Source organism: Phaseolus vulgaris, chromosome 2, assembly GCF_000499845.2.
Source record: "Phaseolus vulgaris cultivar G19833 chromosome 2, P. vulgaris v2.0, whole genome shotgun sequence".
NCBI lineage: Eukaryota > Viridiplantae > Streptophyta > Magnoliopsida > Fabales > Fabaceae > Phaseolus > Phaseolus vulgaris.
Genome location: NC_023758.2, coordinates 2,353,274 through 2,378,831, shown reverse-complemented (window position 1 = coordinate 2,378,831; position 25,558 = coordinate 2,353,274). Strand labels below are relative to the sequence as shown.

The 25,558-nt window shown below is 33.5% G+C and overlaps 2 protein-coding genes across 3 annotated transcripts; both read left to right on the top strand.

Moving 5' to 3' along the window:
- Positions 1-1,330: 1,330 nt before the first annotated feature.
- Positions 1,331-8,443, top strand: LOC137810148 (methyl jasmonate esterase 1-like). Of its 2 annotated transcripts, none has more exons than XM_068611295.1 (3): positions 1,331-1,753; positions 1,843-1,989; positions 7,981-8,443. In XM_068611295.1, exons 1-3 carry the CDS (start codon positions 1,385-1,387, stop codon positions 8,266-8,268), a joined length of 804 nt encoding a protein of 267 aa, XP_068467396.1. In that variant the 5' UTR covers positions 1,331-1,384; the 3' UTR covers positions 8,269-8,443. The 2 variants fall into 2 exon arrangements, with proteins under 2 accessions (XP_068467396.1, XP_068467395.1); XM_068611294.1 differs by having other exon boundaries at positions 7,978-8,443.
- Positions 8,444-11,215: 2,772 nt separating this feature from the next.
- LOC137810147 (methyl jasmonate esterase 1-like) lies at positions 11,216-13,085 on the top strand. The gene is made up of 3 exons (XM_068611292.1): positions 11,216-11,745; positions 11,826-11,966; positions 12,715-13,085. Exons 1-3 carry the CDS (start codon positions 11,377-11,379, stop codon positions 12,997-12,999), a joined length of 795 nt encoding a protein of 264 aa, XP_068467393.1. The 5' UTR covers positions 11,216-11,376; the 3' UTR covers positions 13,000-13,085.
- Positions 13,086-25,558: the final 12,473 nt, after the last annotated feature.

Below are 25,558 nucleotides of genomic sequence, written 5' to 3'. Positions count from 1 at the left end.
ATTCATAAGCATTTCAAAACATCTAAAACATTTATTTCATATGTCATTTAATATGTAATTTCAAATTGCATCACTAATTCAATTGACCAAATCTCCAATCTTAATTCTTATATTCATTAGTAATTCAAATGAATTTATCTTACTCATAGATAACTTATTTATCTTACTTATAGATAACTTATTATGCAATATGCTGATTAAAAAAAAACTTATTATGCAATAAATAATGTTATGATATCTCATCAACCTCCATAGAAATATTCCAGAGAATTTTTAAAATACAAACTTAGAAATAAAATCATTACAACAATTTTATTTTAACATAAAATTATTATTCATTAGTTGGTTAAAAATGAGGAATACAAAAGCTCACACATGGACACATGGGAAGAAACGATAAAAAAGAGAGGAATTCAAGTGTAAGAAAATAAAAAATTTACTCATTAAAATTTTTAAATCATTAAATTTGATCAATAAAGAATATAAATTACTTTAAAAAGTTAAAATATATAAAATATTTAAAAATTTGAAAAGATAAAATTTTATAATAAGAAAATAAGAAATTTTTAAATTTGTTTAATTATAGTCATTTTCAAAATAATTTTTTATTCCATTAAATTTAAACTCCATTCTTTAAATTTTAATAAGTTGAATCTTATATATATATATATATTTATGTTTTAACTAATAACTTAAATCATATATAAATATAAAAATATAAAAATAGGAGGTTGTTCTTGCAATATAAAAGACTCAATAGTCTTTATCAAGTATCTTTTATCCGTTCATCAAGTTAAAAGGGTGTGAGTACCTGTAAAGACATTTCAACGCTCAAAAATTAGATGAGGTGTTGATGTGTTTATTTAGGTTTAGAGTTAGAAAATTCATTACTTTTTATCATGAAGTTTACCTCTATTTAAACTTTTTTTTATTGTGCTTTATGAAGATTAGCGTATGCTTAATAATCCTTTATCCTCAATCCGTTCTTGACTTTAATTAATCATGAGAAACAATGACCGAGAAGTCGGGTGATCGAGTATCTTGTCGACAACTCGGTCGTTCGAATTTAGATAGAGACGATAAAAAATAATTGTCAAGATGAAAAATTGCTAAAAACTAACTTTATTTATAAACAAATCAATTTTAAAATATGTAAATATTTTTTAAGCATAATCTAGCTTGAAATAATAGAATATTGATTGAAATATTTTTGCAAAATAATTAATAAAAGATCGGAAATATAAAAAATCTTAATTGTAATTATGTCATGCATTATAGTCTTACATACCTGATTAAAAATATTTAAATATTTATTAGATAAAGTTGCATCTATTATTTATTAAATATTTAAATAGGAGTAAGAGAAGAGGGTGGTTGAGAAAAGATGGAGAGAGAGAAAGAGAGGCATTTGGTGTTGGTTCACGGAGGGGGCCATGGCGCGTGGTGTTGGTACAAGGTGGCGGCATTGCTGAAATCGAGTGGACACCAAGTCACAGCTCTGGACATGGCTGCCTCCGAGATCCATCCAAAGCAGGCGGAAGAGCTGAATTCAATATCAGAATACTTTGAGCCTCTGATGGAATTTGTCGAGAGTTTGGCCGCAGAGGAGCGTGTCATCCTTGTCGGGCATAGCTTGGGTGGGATTGGGATGTGCTTAGCCATGGAAAAGTTCCCCAAAAAGATTGCAGCTGCAGTATTTGTCAACACTTGGATGCCTGGTCCAGATCTAAGTTTGTTAACTCTTTCTCAAGAGGTCTACTTCACTATAAACATCACTACGTATTTCTGTTTCTTTTTCTTTCTTCATATTAGGTTTAATTTAAATTAATTTAATTTCTGAAGTCCCGTGCTCGTCGTCCAAGAGTGGTGGAATCTGATTCAGACTCAAAGATTATGACTGATGAGAGCAACAGCACTCAACCTAAAAGCTCAATGAAATTCTCACCGGAGTTCTTAGCATCCAAATTATACCAACTGTCTCCACCTGAGGTAAAATATTGGATCAATTTATTCTTAATAAATATATTAATGGTTGATGTAAGAGGAAGAAGATGAGTAAAGGTGAAACTGTAAAAAGTGAATATTATTCAGTAAAAGTGCAGTTACATAGGGCTGAACCCTTTAGTTATATATGAGAAGGGCCTATGTAAATAACCCACTACAACAGAAACTAACTGCTAAGTAACAGCACTCCCAGTATTATATCTAACACCCCCCATAAACTTATGGGTGAGTTATCAACCACCCTAAGTTTATCTTTGAATTTCTGAAACATTGTTCCTGATAAAGGTTTAGTTAGAACATCGGCGATTTGAAATTGAGACGGGAGATGAACAACCAACAGCTGCTTATGCTGAACACGGTCACGGACGAAATGTAAGTCAAGCTCGAAATGTTTAGAACGGGAGTGCAGAACAGGATTGGCAGCAATATGAACAGCACCTAGATTATCAGAATGGATTATTGGAGTGGAAGAAGGGATGCGCAGTTCTGTCAGCAGAGACTGGATCCAGGTAATATCAGCAAGGGCAGCAGCAATGCTTCTATACTCAGCCTCAGTACTGCTTCTGGAGACAGCTTTTTGTTTCTTTGAAGACCAAGACACAAGATTGCGACCCACAAATATGCAATAGCCAGTGGTAGACTTGCGATCATCCAAGTCTGTGGCCCTGTCGGAATCACTGAAACCAGTGATAGAATAGTTTGGGGAAGGGGTTAAGAGAAGACCGTGAGTTGATGTGCCAACCAAGTATCGCAGAATACGTTTCACAGCTTTCCAATGATGAATTTGTGGCTTATGCATATACTGGCAAACACGGTGAACCGAGAAGGAGATTTCAGGTCTGGTAACAGTCGCATATTGCAAGGCACCAACAATAGACCGATATAGAGTTGGATCATCAACAGAAGCAGATTCATCAGCAGTGAGCCGTAAAGAAGAGAGCATTGGGGAGGGTTGGGGCTTTGAGTTGACCATGTTAGTTCGACGTAGGAGATCGTTTATATACTTTGCTTGAGATAGATGAATAGAGTTGTTTTTGAGCCAAGAAACTTCGATTCCTAAGAAGTAATGCAGCGATCCAAGATCCTTCAAGGCAAAGGATAAGCCTAACTGTTTGATGAATTCCTGCACTAAGACCAAAGAACTGCCAGTAACTAAGATATCATCAACATAAATTAAAATAAAGATAGTGTGAGATTGAGTAAACCGTGTGAAGAGAGAGGTGTCACTCTTAGCAGCAACGAAGCCTAAACGAAGAAGAGTTGTGGAGAGCTTGTCAAACCAGGCACGAGGTGCCTGTTTGAGACCGTATATGGCTTTATTCAGTCGACAAACAAGAGTAGAATCAGTGGAGAATCCAGGTGGTTGTTGCATGTAGACAGGAGATGATAAGTCACCATGGAGAAAGGCATTGTTGATATCAATTTGATGAATTGGCCACCGTGAAGTTAGTGCAATAGTCAGGACAATTCGAATAGTGGTTGGCTTGATGACAGGGCTAAAAGTATCAGTAAAATCACAACCTTCAGATTGTTGAAAGCCTTTGGCTACAAGCCTAGCTTTGTAGCGTTGAAGAGACCCATCAGAGTTGTATTTCAGTTTGAAAACCCACTTACAACCAACTAAATTAGCATCAGCAGGCAAAGAAGTAAGAGTCCAGGTGTTATTTTGAACAAGAGCATGATATTCAGATTGCATTGCACGAAGCCATTGGGGATGTTTCATAGCTTGTTTGTAGGTGGACGACTGAAAAGAGTCATTAGTCACAACAGTATGGAGAATTTTGGGTTTAGATATACCTGCCTTAGCACGAGTTACCATGGGATGAAGATTGTTAACTGGAATAGGAGAAGTAGTCTGACAATGATTATTAGCAGTAGATATAGGTGATGACTGAGTGGGTGTAGGTGTAGGAGAGGAACAATTAGGAAAAGAAACCACATTTATAGGTGAAGAAGAAAAGGAAGAAGCAGTAGTATTGCTCTCATTATGAATAACAAAAGGATTATCATGTTGGGAAAAGGGAAACAAATATTCATTGAAAATCACATGTCTTGAGATGATAGTCTTCCCAGACTGAGTTAGGCAAACATATCCTTTGTGTGTACTGTTATAACCAAGAAATAAACACAAAGATGACTTAAAGGCAAACTTATGTTGATTATAAGGCCGCAAAAGAGGATAACAGGCACACCCAAAAATACGAAGAAAGGTATAATCAGGTTTAGATGAAAACAACTTTTCATGAGGACTTATATTATCTAAAACAGGCGTGGGTAAAAGATTAATAATCTGAACAGCAGAGATAAAAGCCTCACCCCAAAATTTGAGAGGAAGAGAAGCAGCAGAAAGAAGGGCCAAACCTGTTTCGGCAACATGTCGATGTTTGCGTTCGATAGATCCATTTTGTTCATGAGTATGTGGACAACTAAAACGATGAGAAATACCATGATTATGCAAGACTTTTGTTATGGAAATAAACTCCTTAGCATTATCAGTTTGAAGACTTTTGATGAGAAAACCAGTTTGTTTTTCAGCAAGTAATTTGAAACGCAAAAAGACAGCAGTAGCTTGAGATTTTGAAGTTATAAGATACAACCAAGTATACCTAGAAAAAGCATCAAGAAAAGCAATGTAATACATAGATCCATCACGTGCAGTAACATGGGAGGGACCCCAGATATCAACAAAAACTAACTGAAGAGGAGAAGTATAAACAGTGTGTGAAAGAGGAAAAGGCAATTGATGACTTTTGGCAATAACACACGAATCACAAAAGAGAGAATTTTTATTACACAATATATTGTTCATTCGCATTACACATTGAACAGTCCTAGATGAAGCATGACCAAGTCTTTTATGCCACAATTCGTAAGGAGTCATAACAGAGTTGTGAGAACTAATATTCACAGAGGGTAGCAAAGAGCGATGTAATGAGGGAAAAACATACAAGCCATCACGTATGTTTCCTTGGAGAAGAATCTCCTTGGTATCCTGATTTTTGACAAAGCACTGATTAGGATAAAATTCAAAGAACACATTATTATCACGTGCAAACTTAGAGACACTAATAAGATTTTTGTTAATGGAAGGAACATGCAAAAGGTTATGTAAACGAAAGGAAGCATTAGAACCAGAAGAACACAAAGAAGCAGAACCAAGATGTTGAATATTCATACCTGACCCATTTCCCAGTTGCACAGTATAATTACCAGAATAGTTCATTTTCTTGGAGAAAACAGAGGAATCATGCGTGATATGATGAGTGGCGCCGCTATCGGGATACCACAGAGGGTCAGTGACGATGGAAGGGGTTCCCAAAATTGAAGGTTCAGGGTCACCTACAGAGGAATGCTGAAAACTGGCAGTATTAGCAGAAACATTGGATGGTAAAATAGGAGCAGACCTGTGCCAGCAATGAAGAGCAGTGTGGCCAAATTTGAAACAGAGTTGGCATTGAACCCGAAGAGGTTGAGAAGAAGAAGAATCGAAAACCCCACTCCATGAACTCTTCTGTGAATCCCGAAACTGTGGTTGTCGTTTATTGAAGGAATGACGGGCAGAGCCACGGCCGCCACGCAAATTGGTTCCACGAAACGAAGATCGTGAAGGGGCCGAAGGGTTCCATTGAGTGGATGCAATATTAGCTTGAATGAAAGGACGATCAAGAGACTTATGTTTGTCAAACCTCTCTTCTTGAGCCAGGAGCAAAGCTTCAATGTCCTCAACAGTGTAGGGATCAAGACGGGACGTGACAGAGGTGATGAACGAATCATACTCCTCAGGAAGACCATCCAAGATGGCTTCAAGATGATCTTCTGTGGAAACCTTAGAGCCAACAGCCGCAAGAGAATCGATAACCCGCTTGATGTCAAGAAGATAAATGCTGATAGACCGATCCCGCTTAGGGGTTTTCAACTGGGTTTTGAGCTTGCGAACACGCGCACGGGTATTGGACACAAAGTAGACATTCAGCTTGTCCCAAATTTGATAAGCCGATCGTAAACCCACCATTTTGGTTAACAAAGAACTCGACATAGAAGCCAACAGCCAAGCAACTAGAAGATTATCTTGTTGTTTATGTAGAAGAAAAAGGGAATTAGGGTTTTCTTTGCCAGAAGAGAGAAACGACGGAGGAGTGGAAGACGATTCCAAAAATTTGAGTAAATTGAGGCCTTCAACCTGCGCAAGAACCTGTTGACTCCAAATCAGGAAGTTGTCATCGGTGAGTTTCAGGGAGAGCGACGTAGGAAAGGTATGAAGTTGAGAAGAAGGAGAGGAAGAGGATGAAGGCGTTTCGTTCTCGGAAGCAGGAGAAGATGAAGAAGACATGATCAAATTCAAGAAAAAAAAGGAACCTGCTCTTGATACCATGTAAGAGGAAGAAGATGAGTAAAGGTGAAACTGTAAAAAGTGAATATTATTCAGTAAAAGTGCAGTTACATAGGGCTGAACCCTTTAGTTATATATGAGAAGGGCCTATGTAAATAACCCACTACAACAGAAACTAACTGCTAAGTAACAACACTCCCAGTATTATATCTAACAGTTGATCAAAGTCGTTTAGTTTTAAAAAAATAGGAAATTAAATTTGTAAATAAGATTTTATAAGGATCAAAATGGCGTATTTACAAAACTACAGAACCACAAGTGATCAAAATGGTGTATTGTTAAAAATTACATAATTTTTTTTTATCAGCAATAAAAAATAATAAATACGAATTACTTTAGAGGTGGTTCAACTCTTATACATCATTCACAATAAAGACCAACATCATATGATTACCAACAACTAACTAAAAAACAACCTTGCCCAAACCAAACCCTGAAAAAACAAACTTCAAGACACCATCTTCATACATACTATAGGTTCCAAACACCAATTAGAAAAGGAATACAAAGTAGAGCGAATTTTAACTGAAATCCAAGACCACACCTTTATTTGCACCATAGCAAACACCTAAGATGAATCAGCCACACCCCTTTTGAAAATGATAAAATTCCTTTGATTTCAGATTTCATTCACCACCCCAACTCAAATTCCACACGTCATTTACCAAATCTGACGATATGCTCATCCTGAATTGAACAAAGTTTGACTTAGGATCAGCGTGATACACGAACGACACTCCAAATCACTTAAAACAAAAACACCAGACACACCAAACAAATCTACACTCGAATTCATATGTTTCATACTATTTTCAGAAATTGGTTTCATTTTGTATTTAAACTCAAACTCAACCAAGAAAGTGTTAATTTAGCTTTAGAGTAACTTATTGATACAATATCTAACTAGCAGTCATGTTTCATATTTCAGCAGTCTCCCTACACGTAAAAAATAAAATAACTGACTTATAGTTTCAACTTTCTATGACACAATTGGTTTACTAACTAACTTTAATATAAAACTTAGTTTAATTTGAGTCTATGAAAAAATTGATTTGTCTGCATGCTATATTTTTTAGAAGTTACTAAGATTCATTTATAATCAGGACAACAAAATATTTAGCATTAAAACTTTTATGTTCTTTCCATGAATTAAGAACTATTCTCAAGAACAGTGCTATTAAATTTAATCTGTGTTCATATACGGTTTCACTCACAAGCGCACGAAAAAACTAGGAGGCAAAAATGTTTATTTGTAGTTAAAAATATCGAAAGCTACTTGATTAAGCGTAGAAATTTATCCAAAATTTTAAAGTATATCGTATACAAAATATAAAATACTATTTTAATATTCATCTACAAATGTGTGCTTTTATACTCTATAAATATTAAGTTTAACTCAATTTCATAAAATCAACTCATAAAATAAAGTCTATATTTACTTATATTCAGTGAATTGTACTCCTCTCTTATCTTTATCGATGTGGATCTTCAACAATTCAGATAGATTTAAAATTAACAAAACTTTAGTTTAATATATATTGAATTTAGACAGAATTGTAAGGCATGAGTGCGTGTAAATGAAGCAGGACTTGACCTTGGCATTGTCACTGTTGAGACCTTCTCGCATTTTTGGTGATGAACAAATGTCAGGTGAGAATGCAAGGCTCACAGAAGAGAACTATGGAAGTGTGCCGAGGGTGTATATAATGTGCGAGCAAGACAACTTGCTAAACCGCGAGGTTCAGCTATCAATGACTCAGCGAAACCCTCCAAATGATGTCAAACTCATTGCTGGAGCTGATCACATGCCCATGTTCTCTAAACCGCAAGACTTTTGCTCTTACCTTCAAGAGATTGCCAACACCTATTACTAGAAATTTAATAGCTTGTTGCTTTTATTTGCCAACTTATGTGTGAAGAGTTTGAAGACTGGAACTCAAAATTTATCTTCAAAGACCTTGTGTTTCTGTAAAATATCACTTGAACGAAATTTCATTGTTTGAATGATACTATTCTGTAGAATAATCACTGAATACAGTTTCTTTCTCACTTGGTAACTTGTTGAACAACAAAACTCATCATCCTAGTGATACTTTGTTGTTTGAATCAGTAGCTTTAAAGAAGAAAATCTTGCATTATGTTTTTATCTCACTTGGGCCACAAATAAACACTTCACCAAAATATGCGGAAAACTTTCAGAACAAACAAACTTTGGGTTTTTATTTATCATTATGTATTCATTCAGTGATATGATTCATAAGAGAAAATGAAGTCCTTGAAATACCTTAAAGGCAATATTTATCCACAATGATGCAATCGTGTTATAGTATTCCTATTGAGATCTTGATCAGAACAAAATTTTTAAGAAATTCTTTTTCAATCACCATCCATTATACTCTCTCTTTAATTGTATACACATTTTTTTGTATCTTTTTTAACCAATCTATACGTATACCAATATTTACAATGAGCACTTGTGAGAAAAAAAATTAATTTTATTTTATTTTATAATCATAAAAATTAATAAAAAGAAAATTATTTTTATAAATGTTTTCAATGTGTATATTTTATTAAAATTTTACTGTCTCATGATAAGTATTTGTATTATGATAATAGTATAATAAATTTTAAAATTATATTAATTAGTTTTTATTGTCATAAAATATATAGACATAAACATTATTGTGCTTGTGTTTCCACTAATGCTTAAAAAAATATACTTTTCTTTAAATTAAAAATCATTTATATAGAAATTAATTCGTTATGATTATAATATATATATATATATATATATATATATATATATATATCAGCGTGAAGTTAGAATTAATATTATTTTCAACATACAATATAGAATTTTAAGAATGAAAACGACACACAAGATGAACGCCTCAATTTCAAGAAAAAAATTATTATTTTCTCATTTTCTAACAGTTTCTTTTAGTTTTTTTTTTAAATAATTTTGTTTTAATAATATACTCAATTATTATTAAGCTTATTTTTTAACAATACTCTTATATCCAATTAAAAGTAATTAATAAAAAACTCACTTTTATTAAAAAGAAATATAAAAAGGTTAATAAAATAATATTATTTTGAATAAAATAATTGAAAATTTAAAAGATTATATATTATTTTTAAATAGAGAGTGGAATGAAGACCTAGTCGTGACAAAAGCAAAAGATTAGTTGTGACATTGACTAAGTGGGGTTGGAGTGTCCATCAAAACTGTGATGTGTGTGTCAGAGTTAAATTTCCCGCCAAATTTTCTTATTATTGACCGTTTCAGTGCTGACTAGGTGAAGGACATTAGTCTACACCAATAGTTTTTATGGAAGAGATAATGCCACGGTTATCGGTTCACATTGGTCAATAAAATTAAATTGTTGAAACAGGTCAAATATTAATTTATTTTGAATTTATATTTTAATAAAAATTGTCTGTTTATCCTCTATTTAATTTTGAAATGTACTACCAGTTACTTCACAAGAAAAACAAATGAGGAATAATATGTAATTCGATGGAGGAGAAGTGTGAACAAATTTTAAAAAGCAGTGTGAGATCTTGAAAAGCTTTTCACCATAAAATATCATACAAAAAAAAGTAAAAAATATTATAAATTATAGTATAAATTGTGTTGTGTAAGATAATAATAAATTATTTTGGAGATATTCAAATTCTACATTTGCAAAAATACTCTTGTAGTAGCTCTATAATAAAAGGCCTGATTTTTTTAAATCTGAAATTCCATAATAATAAAATAATAATTAATTTACATTAGTATTCGATAATATTAAAATTAATAACTTCAATTGATATTAATATTATCATTCATATTATTATTAACAATAACATTATTATTAATATTACTATTAACAATATTATTATTATTATTATTATTATTATTTAACAAAATATTTGGGTTGAGAAGGAGACTAGTACCCATTTGTTTTTCGAGTGTAGATTTGTATGGTTACGTATGACTGGGGATACAGAGTGTGTTTCACAACGTCCCACTGCTAAATTCTCTCAATTTAGGTTGTGTAATGTGTTTGCTTCGATAAATGAGGTTTGGGGAGTGATTTGAATCACAGTAGTCAACGAGATTTGGAAGCATAGAAACAAAATAATATTTAAAGGGGGTGTAGTGGATGTAATGGAAGTTTTTGCTTTGATACAATTAAAGACTTGGACATGGGTCACATTTAAGTCACATTCTGTGCTTTTTTCCTTTTCTGATTGGTGTTTTAACCCTTTGGTTTGTATGGGGATGGTCTCATGATGTATTCTTTTTAGTTGTAGACTTGAGTACCTTAGTGATTCTCTCTGGGTCAGCTAGGTGTATCATGTTAGGCATTTTTGGGAGTTTGCTTAACAAGGAAGGTTAAAGGTTGTGTTTATGTATAAGGGTTGGATCACCCCTAAAATGATTCATATTTATTCATTGTTTATTGTCAATAAAAAAAATTTAAATTAGGTTTAACAAGCAAAACCCACTTTCAATCAACTAATTTATTATAACTAATATTAATTATTCTTGAAACAACATCTTTAAAAAGTAGAATTTCTTAATAATAATAATAATAAATTATATAAATTAATAATATTATTTTTAATATCAATACTAATATACTAAATTTAATCAGTAGTAAAAATAAATGTAAAATACTTTTAATATTAACAATAAAAAATCTAATAATTAATAAATTTAATAGCATTAGATTTGTTTTATTAATTTATCTGATTGATTTTACAATTTAAAATGTTAACTTCAATTACTTTTATTATATTTGTATTAATATATTTGCAATTTGATTAAAGGCTATTTTGGTAAAAAGAAAACGTGAGAAATTGGTTGTTGAAAAGTAAAAAGAACTTTGAGCATTGAATACATGATTCAAAATACAGTTGAAGGAATGAAAGGAGATAGACATGTATATTTATTTATTTGGAAAGAAGAGACGTAAACGATAGAAGGTGTGATGGAAGGGGAGAAGAAGAGGCGTTTGGTGTTGGTTCACGGAGCCTACCATGGAGCCTGGTGTTGGTACAAGCTCTCTGCATTCCTCAAATCCACTGGTCTCCAATTCACATCTCTCGACATGGCTGCATCCGGAATCCATCCAAAGCAGGTGCAGGACCTCACTTCAGTTTCCCAATTCGTTGAGCCTTTGATCCAATTTCTACGCTCTTTGCCTCCAGAGGAACGAGTAATCCTCGTAGGTCATAGTTTTGGAGGCTTATGCATATCTCTAGCCATGGAAATGTTTCCTCATCAAATTGCTGCTGCGGTTTTCGTCACCGGTTGGATGCCTGGTCCCCACCTGAGCTACCTTTCACTGCTCCAAGAGGTACAAACAATTCCTTCTACTTCTAAATTGCGTGTTTCTTTTCTCTGTTACTCAATTTAATTTAATTTAATTTTGTAAAGTTCAAGCACAGGCTAAGCTTGAAATCCGATTTGGGCTCAAAGAATGTGTCTGATGATTATACCAGCGATCATCAAAAGCAACATATGACATTTGATCCTCAAAACTTAGCATCCAACGTATACCAACTATCTCCACCCGAGGTACATGTCTTTCAAGTTCTTTTCAAATTATAATCACTTTCACTTTCCAGTCACTATCTCAGCTACTGTTGCCTATAATATTTGAATGTTTGTTTTCGACACTTTTTTCTAGAAGAATGCTAACAAGTTTTCGTGATACAAAAATTGAAGAACATTTTGCTATGAAATGTATTATTTACTCAAACTCACTGTAATGCTACTCAAAATAATTATTGATTCTTTAATCACTGCTTTTAAAACATTGAACTTGTTTATTACATTTTTTTTTATCACGTTGATGAAATCTATTGCTAATATTCTATTGATTGTTGAATGGGCTATCTTTCTGTGGATAGTTGGTAACCAGGAAACAGAAGTTGCAGCTTTCAACTTTATGTTCCTAATACGAATAAGGATTAGTCTCATGAACAATTGAAACTAATATCATTTGCACTAGTTTTGCGGTTTCACAAATAAGCACGCAAAAACTGTGAAACTGAAACGATCATTTTGTAGTTAAAAAATACTGAGAGTTGTTTGATTAATCTTAGAAATTAGTTTATAAAAAATTTAAAGTTATATCACTTAAGTATTGATTAAGATCACTGTACAAATTTACACAAGTGTTTTTGGTTATCATTTATGGTTGTAGTAATATTGATAGACCAAAAATTAACCGACATAAAAGTAGTTTATTAAGCAGTAATTTCACAGACGATTGCAAAAGTCTCTTAACCATGATATTGGATGGCATGTGTAAATGAACCAGGATTTGACCCTGGCATTGTCACTATTGAGACCCTTTCCCATCTTCAGTGATGAAGATTTGCGAGAGAATACACAACTCACAGAAGAGAACTATGGAACTGTGGCCAGAGTCTATATAGTGTGCGAACAAGACAAAATAATAGACCACGATTTTCAACTGTCAATTGTTGAAAGAAACCCTCCTAATGAGGTCAAAGTGATTGCTGGAGCTGATCACATGGCCATGTTGTCTAAACCACAAGAGCTTTTCTCTTACCTGCAAGAGATTGCCAACATCTATTACTAGCAATTCTGTGCTGATTTTATTTGTGTAATAGTGTGTGATGACCATAAAGTTCAGAAAATAAATTTTATCATGGTTACAAGGTAAAACATCTAGCTTCCCCATATTTGTAGATGGTCCTGTGAATTGGCTTTTCTCCTTTATTAAACCATTGGTTTTTTCAATTTCACATACTAATTTCACTCGCAGTGTTATAATTGTAAGCAATATGAAGAGTTTTTAGCTACATAGTGTATTAAACCATGACTTAAAATCTTATATCATTTTAAGGCATGCTAATAAAAGGATTAACCCAGAAGAAACAACTATTTTTTTATGGTTTAAAAAACTGTTGGATTCTTTTAAGGCGGTATATTATCAACATTTGATATAAATCATCTTAATTCAATCCATATAAAAGATATAGTACCTACAACTCAAAATCTCGAAAAATAGGGGTTTGGTTTTTTTTTTCTCACAGTTACTCAATTATCTCATCTCTCGTTTCTCTCAATATAAAATTCAAATTTAAAAATTCTTTACTTCCGTCACCAAGACTCTTAATTTGAGATGAAGAAAAAGTTGATGCACATTATTAGTGTGACATATTTCATATTGTTGGTCCAAAGTGAATTATGAAGGCAGAATTTCTCTGAACACAATTAAAATCATATAGAAAACGCACAATAAATTTGAACAAAACAGATTCGCTTAAAACACAAATGGCAATAACTACAAAGCGATTATGCAGAAAAGATGAACACATCAGATATAATTGTGAAAAAAATAACTTGCTCAAGAAATTTAAAGAAAGGAGAAAGGAGACATTCATTTATTTATTAATTCCAGCTCAAGACCCTTAAACAGTTAAATCTTCACTTCATTCCAGTTGAGTTGATATTTGTGTACAGTGTTGACTGGGTCTCTTTAGTCATTATAAAGTCCTGACTAGATTGTAGGATTATTTTTAGGGTATTTCTTTCTGCACCCCTATATTTTTCTTCTTCTAACCCTATTTATATTTTTCTTCTTCTAACCCTATATTCTTTGAAATACCAAAATTATCAATTATCCTTGATAATTTTGAGTGATTATGGAGCAAGGGCTCCATAAGTAAAAGATGTTTTCAGAGATTCCATAAGAAAAGTGTGTTTCTGAAATACAAAATTCAGAGGGCAAAAAACTATTCTGGAATATTCTTTCCAGAATATATTTTCTTTAATTTTCGAAATGGTAAATTCAGAATTCATAAAACGCGTTTTGGAAAGTATGTTATGAAAATATTTGAGAAAGAGTAATCAGGAAGTCATTTTAAAATGGATAAAATAGTCTTTGATGGGGTGCAGAAAGTCATTTGTTGGGGTGCAGGAAGTACACCCTTATTTTTGAACCATCTTCGTTTTCTAATGTGAAGATTTGTTTGTCAAATTTGATGCAGTCAAATGCTAAACATGTTATTCACTGTTACACTATAAAAGGACCACTACAACTTAATTTGTTTTAATCTCCTAAACTTGATTTGAATATTTTATACCCCCCTCTGACTAAGTTTAAATTGATGTAATATGATCAATTTCTGAGGCTTCTTCCCTTTTATTTCTTACTCGCTATATTGAAATAAAATAAGTACTTCTTGGATGGTTGGGTCATATTGGTGGAAGTTGCCAAACTGATAGCAATGAAGGTTCAAAAAATGCATTACTCATATGTTCATTTTCATGAGCAATACACAGAATGTTTGCAAAACATCTTAAAAAATGAAAACCATTCAAGAACCAATTGCTATTCATTAATCTGCGTTTCATCGTGAAACTTATACTACCAATGAAATTTATTGAACTTGTTAGAACTCAGAATTTTGGCTGCTGAGTCACCATGATAAAGAATACTAGTCAAATATATACGTATAATTTGATGACTTATGTTCTTCTAGGAATATAAAAGCAGACTGGCAAATTATTCAACATATTTTGATGGAACACATCTTATCGTAAAATAGTATTGGTGCATCTCAATGCATCATCATATATAACTTCTTTCTCTTTAATTGAATTTAGTTTTTATCCAGAGCAAAAGTAGACCCGTTATGAATCAAGAATATAAATTAAAACACAACAAAGACTCATAGTTATTGTCTCTTTCACATTCGGGGAAAACCCACGGCAAAATCAAAGTCTTCAACACTTTTTTTTCTTCTAAAAAACCACCTAATTTTGGGGCATACACGATACACCCACACATATGTCGGTTTTATTTAAGAGAATGGGCTACAATGGCTGTCAACTATGGAGCTTGTAGGGGAGAAAAGGAAGGCTGCAGGACGATCCATTGAGTAAAATGAAAAAAGGTTTGTATGTCAAAACAGGAAAGGGAATTAGAGGGATATTAACCCTTTCAATGAGCCCTACTTGGTAAATGGAGGTGGCAATTTCTGAATGAAGGTGACAACTAATAAAAATCCAGACTGAAATCAAAAGATGAGACCTGTAATTCTCCAAATGGACCTCACATACAGAGGAAGAACTCAATCTAGTGGAGAGACTTAAGAAAGGCCCAAGGTTTGTAGCTTAGAAATGGTTTTACAAGGGTTGTATAAAAGGATAGGAGTTGGATAAAACATAAGGTTTTGAGAAGATAAATGAATGGAAAAAAACACTATAAAAGGATAGGAGTTGGATAAAACATAAGGTTTTGAGAAGATAAATGAATAGAAAAAAACACTGCAAAAAGATTCTATATGTTCTATTTAATAAGAGAACAATAGTCACATCATATTCGCAATATGAGAATGTGGACAAGTAGAACATGGGAGTGGTGATTAAAATGGAGAAGGGAGCTCTTTGAATGAAAGAAAATAATGTTACAGGACATAATATCAGAAACTACCAGAATGTCACTACAAAAGAATAAAGAGGACAAAAAATGTAAGGTTTAAATCTCAGTCAAAATTATATACACACAATAATAAATGTCTGGTAAAAGTTTTAGACCAAAAGACCCAAAGATATAAGGCGTAATAAGTCCTAGACAGAGAGTGAACAAAGCTACTTTTTTGGAAAAGAAAAATGTACTGACTTTTCATCTCTATATCTCCTTTGTGAATTGTTTGTGGAGTGCCAACTTAACTAGGTGCAAAATTTATACCAAAGTACTTGTGTGAATATTTTCAAAAATTTTCAACTCAATATGGACCAAGAAAAAAATTGCAGAAAGTATAGCGAAATTTCACAAATTTTTAAAGATACACTTTCGTATGTTGTTTGCACCCAGGCAAGGAGACACGTCCATAAACGAATCACAAAGAGAAGATACGGGGAAGAAAAGCCAGGACGTTTTGTTTTCGAAAAACCGGTTTTGTTCACTCTCGGCCTGGGACTCACTACGCCTTACTCCTTGGGTATTTTGGTATGAAATTTTTACCAGACATTCGTCACTGTATCTATTGAGTTTTGGCTAAGGTTTGAGCCCCAGATTCGTCCCACAAGATTGACAATAAATTTTTTATCCGTCACTGCCAGGGCTGAAAGGAAGGTTCGTTTGTGTGTGAAACTGTTTGATTTTTTTCGTGAATGAATACTCATCCGTTTGACCTGAAATTTGTCGCGTTTTGTCCCAAATTCAGTGGAGATTCTTGGGTGGAATTTCAAGAAAAAAATATTCCCAGAGAATTTTTCAGAAATTTTGTGCAAACCAAGGCTATCCTCTACCGAAACTTGTGAAATTCTGGCCTAATTTCTCCAATTTCATTCTAGGTCCGTATTGCGCACATAAGCACTTTCGTATGCTGTTTGCACCCAGGCAAGGAGGCACGTCCATAAACGAATCACAAAGAGAAGATACGGGGAAGAAAAGTCATGACGTTTTGTTTTAGGAAAACCGATTTTGTTCACTCTCGGTCTGCGACTCACTACGCCTTACTCCTTGGGTATTTTGGTATGAAATTTTTACCAGAAATTCGTCACTGTGTCTATTGAGTTTTGACTGAGGTTTGAGCCCCAGATTCGTCCCACAAGATTGGTAATAACTTTTTTATCCGTCACTGCCAGGGCTGAAAGGAAGGTTCGTTTGTGTGTGAAACTGTTTGATTTTTTTCGTGGGTGAATACTCATCCGTTTGACCTGAAATTTGTCGCGTTTTGTCCTAAATTCAGTGGAGATTCTTGGGTGGAATTTCAGGAAAAAACTATTCCGGGAGAATTTTTCAGAAATTTTGTGCAAACCAAGACTATCCTCTACCGAAACTTGTGAAATTCCGGCCTAATTTATGCAATTTCATTCTCGGTCCGTATTGCGCACACAAGCACTTTCATATGTTGTTTGCACCCAAGCAAGGAGGCACGTCCATAAACGAATCACAAAGAGAAGATACGGGGAAGAAAAGCCATGACGTTTTTTTTTGGAAAACCGGTTTTATTCACTCTCGGTCTGGGACTCACTACGCCTTACTCCTCGGGTATTTTGGTATGAAATTTTTACCAGACATTCGTCACTGTGTCTATTGAGTTTTAACTGAGGTTTGAGCCCCAGATTCGTCCCACAAGATTGGCAATAAATTTTTTATTCGTCACTGCCAGGGCTGAAAGGAAGTTTTCTTTGTGTGTGAAACTGTTTGATTTTTTTCGTGGGTGAATACTCATCCGTTTGACTTGAAATTTGTCGCGTTTTGTCCCAAATTCAGTGGAGAATCTTGGGTGGAATTTCAGGAACAAACTATTCCGGGAGAATTTTACAGAAATTTTTTGCAAACCAAGGCGAACCGAAACTTGTGAAATTCCGGCCTAATTTCTGCAATTACATTCTGGGTCCGTATTGTGCTGAAAAAAATTCACACAAGCACTTTCGTATGTTGTTTCCACCTAGGCTAGGAGACACGTCCATAAATGAATCACAAAAAGAAGATACGGGGATGAAAAGTCAGGATGTTTTGTTTTCGGAAAACCGGTTTTGTTTACTCTTAGTCTGGGACTCACTACGCCTTACTCATTGGGTATTTTGGTCTGAAATTTTACTAGACATTCGTCACTGTGTCTATTAGGTTTTGGCTGATGTTTGAGCTCCCCATTCGTCCCACAAGATTGGCAATAAATTTTTTATTCGTCACTGCCAGGGCTAAAATGAAGGTTCCTTTCTGTGTGAAGTTTGATTTTTTTTCGTGGGTGAATACTCATCCGTTTGACCTGAAATTTCTCGCGTTTTGTCCCAAATTCAGTGGATATTTTTGGGTGGAATTTCCGGAAAGGAATATTCCGGGAGAATTTTTCAGAAACTTTGTGCAAACCAAGGCTATCCTCTACCGAAACTTGTGAAATTCTGGCATAATTTCTGCAATTTCATTCTTGGTCCGTATTGCGCTGAAAAAGATTCACAAAAAGACTTTCGTATGTTGTTTGCACCCAGGAAAGGAGGCACATCCATAAACGAATCACAAAAAGAAGATACGGGGAAGAAAAGCCAGGACGTTTTGTTTTCGGAACACCGGTTTTGTTCACTCTCGGTCTGGGACTCACTACGCCTTACTCCTTGGGTATTTTGGTCTGAAATTTTTGCCAGACATTCGTAACTGTGTCTATTGAGTTTTGGCTGATGTTTGAGCCCCCCATTCTTCCCACAAGATTGGCAATAAATTTTTTATTCGTCACTGTTAGGGCTGAAAGGAAGGTTCGTTTATGTGTGAAGTTTGATTTTTTTTCGTGGGTGAATACTCATCCGTTGGACCTGAAATTTGTCACGTTTTGCCCCTAATTCAGTGGAGATTTTTGGGTGGAATTTCCGGAAAAAAATATTCTGCGAGAATTTTTCAGAAATTTTGTGCAAACCAAGGCTATCCTCTACCGAAAGCTGTGAAATTCTAGCCTAATTTCTGCAATTTCATTCTGAGTCCGTATTTCGCTGAAAAAAATTTACACAAGCACTTTCGTATGTTGTTTGCACCCAGGCAAGGAGGCACGTCCATAAACGAATCACAAAAAGAAGATACGGGGAAGAAAATTTAGGACGTTTTGTTTTCTGAAAATCGGTTTTGTTCACTCTCGATCTAGGACTCACTACGCCTTTCTCCTTAGGTATTTTGGTCTAAAATTTTTACCAGACATTCGTCACTGTGTCTATTGAGTTTTGGCTGAGGTTTGAGCCCCAGATTCGTCCCACAAGATTGGCAATAAATTTTTATTCGTCACTGCCAGGGCTGAAAGGAAGTTTCGTTTGTGTGTGAAACTATTTGATTTTTTTCGTGGGTGAATACTCATTCGTTTGACTTGAAATTTGTCGCGTTTTGTCCCAAATTCAGTGGAGATTCTTGGGTAGAATTTCAGGAAAAAACTATTCCGCGAGAATTTTATAGAAATTTTGTGCAAACCAAGACGAACCGAAACTTGTAAAATTCCGGCCTAATTTCTGCAATTACATTCTGGCTCCGTATTGCGCTGAAAAAAAATCACACAAGCACTTTCGTATGTTGTTTGCACCCAGGCAAGGAGGCACGTCCATAAACGAATCACAAAAAGAAGATACGGGGAAGAAAAGCCAGGACGTTTTGTTTTCGGAAAACCGGTTTTGTTCACTCTCGGTCTGGGACTCACTACGCCTTACTCCTTGGGTATTTTTGTCTGAAATTTTTACCATACATTCGTCACTGTGTCTATTGAGTTTTGACTGAGGTTTGAGCCCCAGATTCGTCCCACAAGATTGGCAATAAATTTTTTATTCGTCACTGCGAGGGCTGAAATGAAGGTTCCTTTCTGTGTGAAGTTTGATTTTTTTCGTGGGTGAATACTCATCCGTGTGACCTGAAATTTCTCGCGTTTTGTCCCAATTCAGTGGAGATTCTTGGGTGGAATTTCAGGAAAAGACTATTCCGGGAGAATTTTACAGAAATTTTGTGAAAACCAAGGTGAACCGAAACTTGTGAAATTTCGGCCTAATTTCTGCAATTTCATTATGGGTCCGTATTGCGCTGAAAAAAATTCACACAAGCACTTTCGTATGTTGTTTGCACCCAGGCAAGGAGGCACGTCCATAAACTGTTATAAAAGATGGCTTTAAAATAGAGGGGGGTGAATTGTTTAAAGAGAGTTTTCGCAAACTTTTCAAAACTAGAATGAAGTTATCTCAGGAACCAATTGATTCAGCAATTTAGTTAGCCAAAATAGCAAGCAAAAGCTGTAGTACCAGAAAAACAATCGGTTGTTTCGTAGAAACAATCGGTTGTTTATACCAGCAAACAACAAATAAACTGAATTTAAAGAGTTAGAGATAGGGAGATTGTACACAGTTGTTTATACTGGTTCACTCCAAACCAGAGCTACATCCAGTCTTCTCAGAAACCCTAAGGAAATCCACTAAGCAATCACCACTTGATCACTTACACAACAACCAAGAGAATGACCTTGAACACCTCAAGAAACACACTCTCCTTGGCCAACACTAAGATTGTTGATCTTGAACATCTCAAGAACACACAGCCAATCTCAGCAAACACAGAAACGAATTGTTCAACAGAGTACAAGGATTACACTTGTTACAGAAGATAATCTGAAATCAATACAAGCATAATCTTATTCCAACACTTTGATCAAAATCACAAACTCTTAGCAATCTCAGCACTTTGAAAAACTCTTTGGAAAAACTTTGTCAAAGATTCTTAATTGTCAAATCTGTTTTTCTAAATTTATTCAAAGATGTAGTTTGTTATCAAATCTTAACAAACTCTTTAATTGCATTAAAAGATTGGTCAAAGCATTTAATGACTGGAGCGTAAGCAGTTAAAACATTTAAAGCTCAGTCAAAGAGAAAACAATTTTTCTATTATGGTCCCAAAACAAACAATCGGTTGTTTCCTCAAATCAATCGGTTGTTTTGATACTTTAACAGTTCAACCATTCAAAATAGTTTTCAATCTTTTTCTCAAAACACCTAAGTATAAACAATCGGTTGTTTCGACAAAACAATCGGTTGTTTTAACTTAGTTTGAAAACATTTTACTTTCACAAAGAATGAGAATGCTAATGCTTTAGATTTAATCACAGGATGGATTACAACATATAAACTACCCCAGAACACAAGCTTAAACCAGCACAGCAACATCAAGCATAGTAGAGGCTTCAACATCCTTCAAAGGATTTGGATTCTTCAAAACATGAACACCACTTGGTTCAACAATCTCCCCCTATTTGATGAAGACAAATCCCTGATGCTTGTGTTGTACCTGATTAAATCTAAAGCAGTTCCTGCAATAGAACTTTGAGCAAAACATTGAACTTCTGATATTTTGTTAGCATACAGATAAACAGTTAAAGTTCAAAACACCTAACACCACTTAAGTGAAGTGTGGCAGCAGGCCTTTGCTATGTGGTGCATAAAGAGAATGTTACTTGATGTATAATGTGTTTGGTTGTTGTTTTTTTGTGAACGCAGTTGCTGTTGTAGCTATTAAAATGTTATTTTTGTTGTAGGAGTGTCACATAGGCATATAAGTTTATATTTTGTTGTCTCTGGACTATTGTATACGGGTTGGGACACCCCTGAAGTTCCCTTTTATTAATTTATTATTTGGTGATAAAAAATAAAAAAGAGGCTAAAATCCATTCAAATATGCTAAGGACTAAAGCTATAAAGTACCTAGTTAAAACGTAAGTATATAATTTGATTGTGTTGGATTGAGGAGGGGATTTATAGGGAGGGGGAGAGTGGATTTGTGAAGATTATAGAGGATGTGTAAGGATATGTGACGTTGTTTTGATTGAGGTATGAAATAGTGGATTTGTGAGGATGATTTATTGAAATTTGTGAGTGATGTGATAGTTGAGATGGAATTTAGAAATTATTTTAAAGATGTAAAATGTAAGTTTACAAATTTATCCTTGTTATTAAAAAATATTTGAATAATGAATAATGATATATATATTTTTTTGTATAGGTTTGAATTAATTAAATTTTTCTAATAAATAATATCCATAATTATTTGTATTTTTCAATAAAAAATTAAAAAATACAATAGGAGAGATTTTTGTGTTAAATTGAAATAAATTTATTAAATATATTAAAAATTATAAAAATAATATTTATTATTATATATATTTTTATTTTATATAACTATACATATGTGTTGTTGATATTATAATTTTATTTTATTATTTTCATTATTTATAATTATATGTTGTTATTAATAGTATAATAAATATTTTTGAAATTGTTAAATAAATTTATATAATATTTAGTTTCGTATATTGTATTTATATTAAAATGCATGCACAAGAATATTTGGGTGGAATCAGCATAAATCTCTTCGTTTATCTCTTCGTTTATCTCTTTGTTTATCTCTTCGTTTATGTAAAGACTGAAAAAACACTCTAACTCAATCTCCAATCCACCTCCCACTCTCAAAATCACTGAAAGAAACACTTTCTCCCTCATCCATGAGAATAAACACACCAAAATGACTAATTAAATTTATGCATAGCATATTGGCAAACATAATGGTTAATTAAAGTTGTAACTAGCATAGCAACTAGCTAGTGTGGATATAAGGTTTTTAGCTCTATAATTTAAAGGGCACAACTTGAGAAAGAAGTAACAGTAACACTTAATGCAGATCCTATTATTCTCTTAACATCAAATACATCTCTTTAAATATGCCCACACACAATTCACAGGATGCGTCAAATTGTGCTGTCATTGTTATAGAAATTTCATGAAAAAACATCAGAAAGATCGTCACCAATCCCAGCTGAATATACAAGAGAATATATGGTTATATTCAACCAAAGATCTCATGAAAATATATTTGTAAGACTTTTTTTTTTCATATATATTACTCCTTATCTCTTTTTATATAATATAAAACTCCAACTTTCGCTAAATACCAACCGATATCACGCTGGAAAGTTTTGTGGGGGAACATTTGAAGTTGGCATTCAAACATTGATACATTACATCTTCATGTAAGAGGCTTTAGTGAAAATAGCCAAACATTTGGAGAAGCATGTGGAAAATGTTCCCCGTATTCCCTTTCCCATTTCTAGAGACTGTTCAGAAATTCTTTAAAGCTGCATCAACGAAAGTATATATATTGCTAGATTTTAATTTCTAGGCCAATGTGCGGTGAGGTAGAGGAATCTGACATGCACATGCTTACAACGTTCTAATTAAGGCTGCTGTGTTATGGTTTCCTTTTCCTTTATCTCTTTGTTCCTCCTTTATCAGTATATGTACAGGTCATGTTTGAACGCTGTTACAACATTATTATTGCTGATATCATTGCTTCAACAAACTTATTTCCTTTCTCCCAAGATCGAGCATCTATTTTCCTGTATTCTGTATCATTAGATTTGTTTTTCTTACTTTTTATAAGCTAATTAATATTGTTTTATCAATACTAGATCAAGCACAAATGCTCAAGACTAGCACCAGAATGTGCAATATAAGTTCTGAGATCTGTAAACAAAAAACCTTGAAGACCTATCTATATCAGAAAGTCATGAGAAAACCAAAGCAAAACCACTCAAGACCAGAAAACCAACGCAGCAAACTACTATATATTAAGCAGAATACAATATAACTGCACATACGGCTAAGAGTCACATTTAGTAAGACCTTTAATATAACTAATGTGTCTGGTTGGTAGCATATCTCTATCTATACCTATCTATCTATATATAAGAACAAAGTGGGTGCTTTGTTGGACTAAAGCTTTCTCCACTTCAGTGAAAACTGGTACCTTCACTACTTTTCCCATGCTTTCAGATCACTGCCACCTAACCTATCTATAAAGAAATCCATATATACAAGCCTTTTACCAACAGCCTCATCCACCAGTTTATAACTGTAGAGAGTGAAATTTTCAACTGAAATAACAAGTGCAATTCCTCCCCTTGTGTTGCTTGGAATTTTTTGTCTATATAGCCTCACTGCTGTACTGTGGCCAAGGATGAAGTTATTATATTTGTATCAATGAATTCTTGTTTATATCATGACAACATATATTCATTTGTAGGGTTAGTTTGTTTTTGGGCCTTTTGACCTCTTAAAGGATTTTTTTTTCAGACAAAGATAAAAAACTAGATAGTGGGTGTAAACCTTAATAAACAAGCATACCTAAACACCTAGAACTCCATTTTTTTATGTATAACTATATCAGTTGCTACACATCACACTACGTGCCTACAATCCTTTTATAGAACCCTTCATCTAAAGTCTCTTCAAGCAATCTATGAGGTTTGTTTGCCAAATGTTTACCTGAAGGTATGTGATATGTTGACACTCTTCCACATTGATACAAGTATATCACAACCACTTTTATTAGTTTTTCATTTAATAATTTAATTTATATTTTAAGTAAATCACTTAATTCAATATTTTATTATTATTTAAAGTTGTTAAATAATTGTAATAAAAAATGGGAGTGTCAAAGTAGTTTTTCCCTTAGCCAAATGAACAATCATGCTCTAAATTAATGTAGTCAAATTAATATATATATATATATATATATATATATATTCATTTTTAGTATCTTTTAAAATATTTTTACGCCGTCATAAAGACAAAAACATATAAGAAAAATGCTAGCTTCATACCCATAAAAAAGAAATACTAACTTGTCCATCAATTTCAATAATATAATAATATGTATTAATATCTTACGTTACAAATAAAAAATTATAATTAAATGTTAATACTTTAAGCTTTTTTTAATTATGTCAAAATGTGATCAACCCAAACATTTCAAACTAAACAGAAGAGTGTTAATTTGTTTCCAAAGTTTGCAATTGTATATGAATTGGAACCTTCCTCTCAATTAATTTGTTTTATTTTTTATTAATAAAAAATTATCTGTATAAGTAATACATGCATGCATACTTATAATCATAATTTCAGATAAATATGATGGATTGTGAAGGGAAAATTATTGGCGAAAATGCTTACATGTATAATCATCATGCGGATTAAATCCAAAAAAACATAAAAGATTATCCTTTAAGGGGAAAACATTAATTAATTGGCATCAAATGGAGACAAGAACAGAGCAACAAGGCACTTCAAATCTTTGTGTTATGTGTAGGGTTTGAAATGATATAGCTTACACCCCATTATCCATTAACTCCCCTTCTAAGCAAAGGAGAAATAACAAACGACAAGTTTATCATCAAAATCATAGTCATTATCTAGTATACATCAATCACTAACACTATAGCCACTTACTTATTACAAACATAATTACTCTAATAGGACAATAAAATAATGAAATTAAGCGTGCGATTTTAATTATCTGTAATTAGTTGTGGGTGAGAGGGGCCCATTTGAGATAGTGATTTCTCATATAGTGAATGAGTTTGCTAGTAAACAATTCTTTATCATATTTCGAAAATTGGCTTCAGTGCTTTATTGGTTTCTATGCGCTTGAAAGCTAATCTAGAAAGATTCGCTCAATTCATCGATGACGGTTTTTTTATAATGTTTTCTGCTTCTATTACTAATAATATCCCATTCCAGATGGCTTTGCTAGAAAGAAGATGCAAGAAGGTGCAGGAGGTTAGAGACTCAATAGATATTACCAAAATGAGTTGTTATTGGGAAAAAACTGCAGCGCG

Bases quoted from the DNA above. Each gene is read 5' to 3' on its own strand.
- LOC137810148 (XM_068611294.1), top strand. From the start codon at position 1,385: ATGGAGAGAGAGAAAGAGAGGCATTTGGTGTTGGTTCACGGAGGGGGC. The intron at 1,754-1,842 runs GTCTACTTCACT...TAATTTCTGAAG, and splicing joins TGTTAACTCTTTCTCAAGAG to TCCCGTGCTCGTCGTCCAAG. The intron at 1,990-7,977 runs GTAAAATATTGG...GTGTAAATGAAG, and splicing joins ACCAACTGTCTCCACCTGAG to CAGGACTTGACCTTGGCATT.
- LOC137810147 (XM_068611292.1), top strand. From the start codon at position 11,377: ATGGAAGGGGAGAAGAAGAGGCGTTTGGTGTTGGTTCACGGAGCCTAC. The intron at 11,746-11,825 runs GTACAAACAATT...AATTTTGTAAAG, and splicing joins ACCTTTCACTGCTCCAAGAG to TTCAAGCACAGGCTAAGCTT. The intron at 11,967-12,714 runs GTACATGTCTTT...TAAATGAACCAG, and splicing joins ACCAACTATCTCCACCCGAG to GATTTGACCCTGGCATTGTC.